The following is a 637-nucleotide window of genomic DNA, read 5'->3' as shown; positions in this document are numbered from 1 at the left end:
ACAAACACACCCAACAAACACACCCAACAAATAAACACACCCAACAGACAAACACACCCAACAAACAAACACACCCAACAAACAAACACACCCAACAAATAAACACACCCAACAAACAAACACACCCAACAAACAAACACACCCAACAGACAAACACACCCAACAAACAAACACACCCAACAGACAAACACACCCAACAGACAAACACACCCAACAAACAAACACACCCAATAAACAAACACACCCAACAAACACACCCAACAAACACACCCAACAAACAAACACACCCAACAAACAGCTCCCAAACAAAACGAGCAAAAATCGACCCTCCTCACCTCCCTGCGCCGCGCACATACCCCACGCCTGAGGTTCTAAGTCTTCTCCCACCCTCGTCGCGCACCACGTATCTCCTGACCCCATGCAGGTATAGTGTCTCTTCCCCTTGTAGGTGAAGGGGAAGACACATGGCCGCCCTTCCTCGGTCACTTCAACCCTCTGGTATCCTGTGAAGTGAAAGAGAGGGGAGGGTTGTTGCAGGGAATGTGTTTGTGTTGGGTTGGTTGGATAAGAGGAGATGTAGAGGGGGATAGGAGACTGGGAGAGAGGATGAGGGGAGATAAAGATGGAGAGGAAGGGA

General features: G+C 49.0%; 1 protein-coding gene across 1 annotated transcript in view; it reads right to left on the bottom strand.

Annotated features, from left to right (window-relative positions):
- The window catches only part of LOC119582105 (epididymal sperm-binding protein 1-like), a 6,027-nt gene that overhangs the window by 3,018 nt on the left and 2,372 nt on the right, over positions 1 to 637 (bottom strand). The window contains exon 4 of the mRNA XM_037930347.1: positions 336 to 503. Coding sequence (XP_037786275.1) covers positions 336 to 503 — 168 coding nt within the window. The remainder of the gene's footprint in view (positions 1 to 335; positions 504 to 637) is intronic.

Source organism: Penaeus monodon, chromosome 15, assembly GCF_015228065.2.
Source record: "Penaeus monodon isolate SGIC_2016 chromosome 15, NSTDA_Pmon_1, whole genome shotgun sequence".
Classification (NCBI taxonomy): domain Eukaryota; kingdom Metazoa; phylum Arthropoda; class Malacostraca; order Decapoda; family Penaeidae; genus Penaeus; species Penaeus monodon.
Note: the sequence above shows the minus strand (reverse complement) of the source record. Positions and strands in the feature narration are given on the sequence as shown.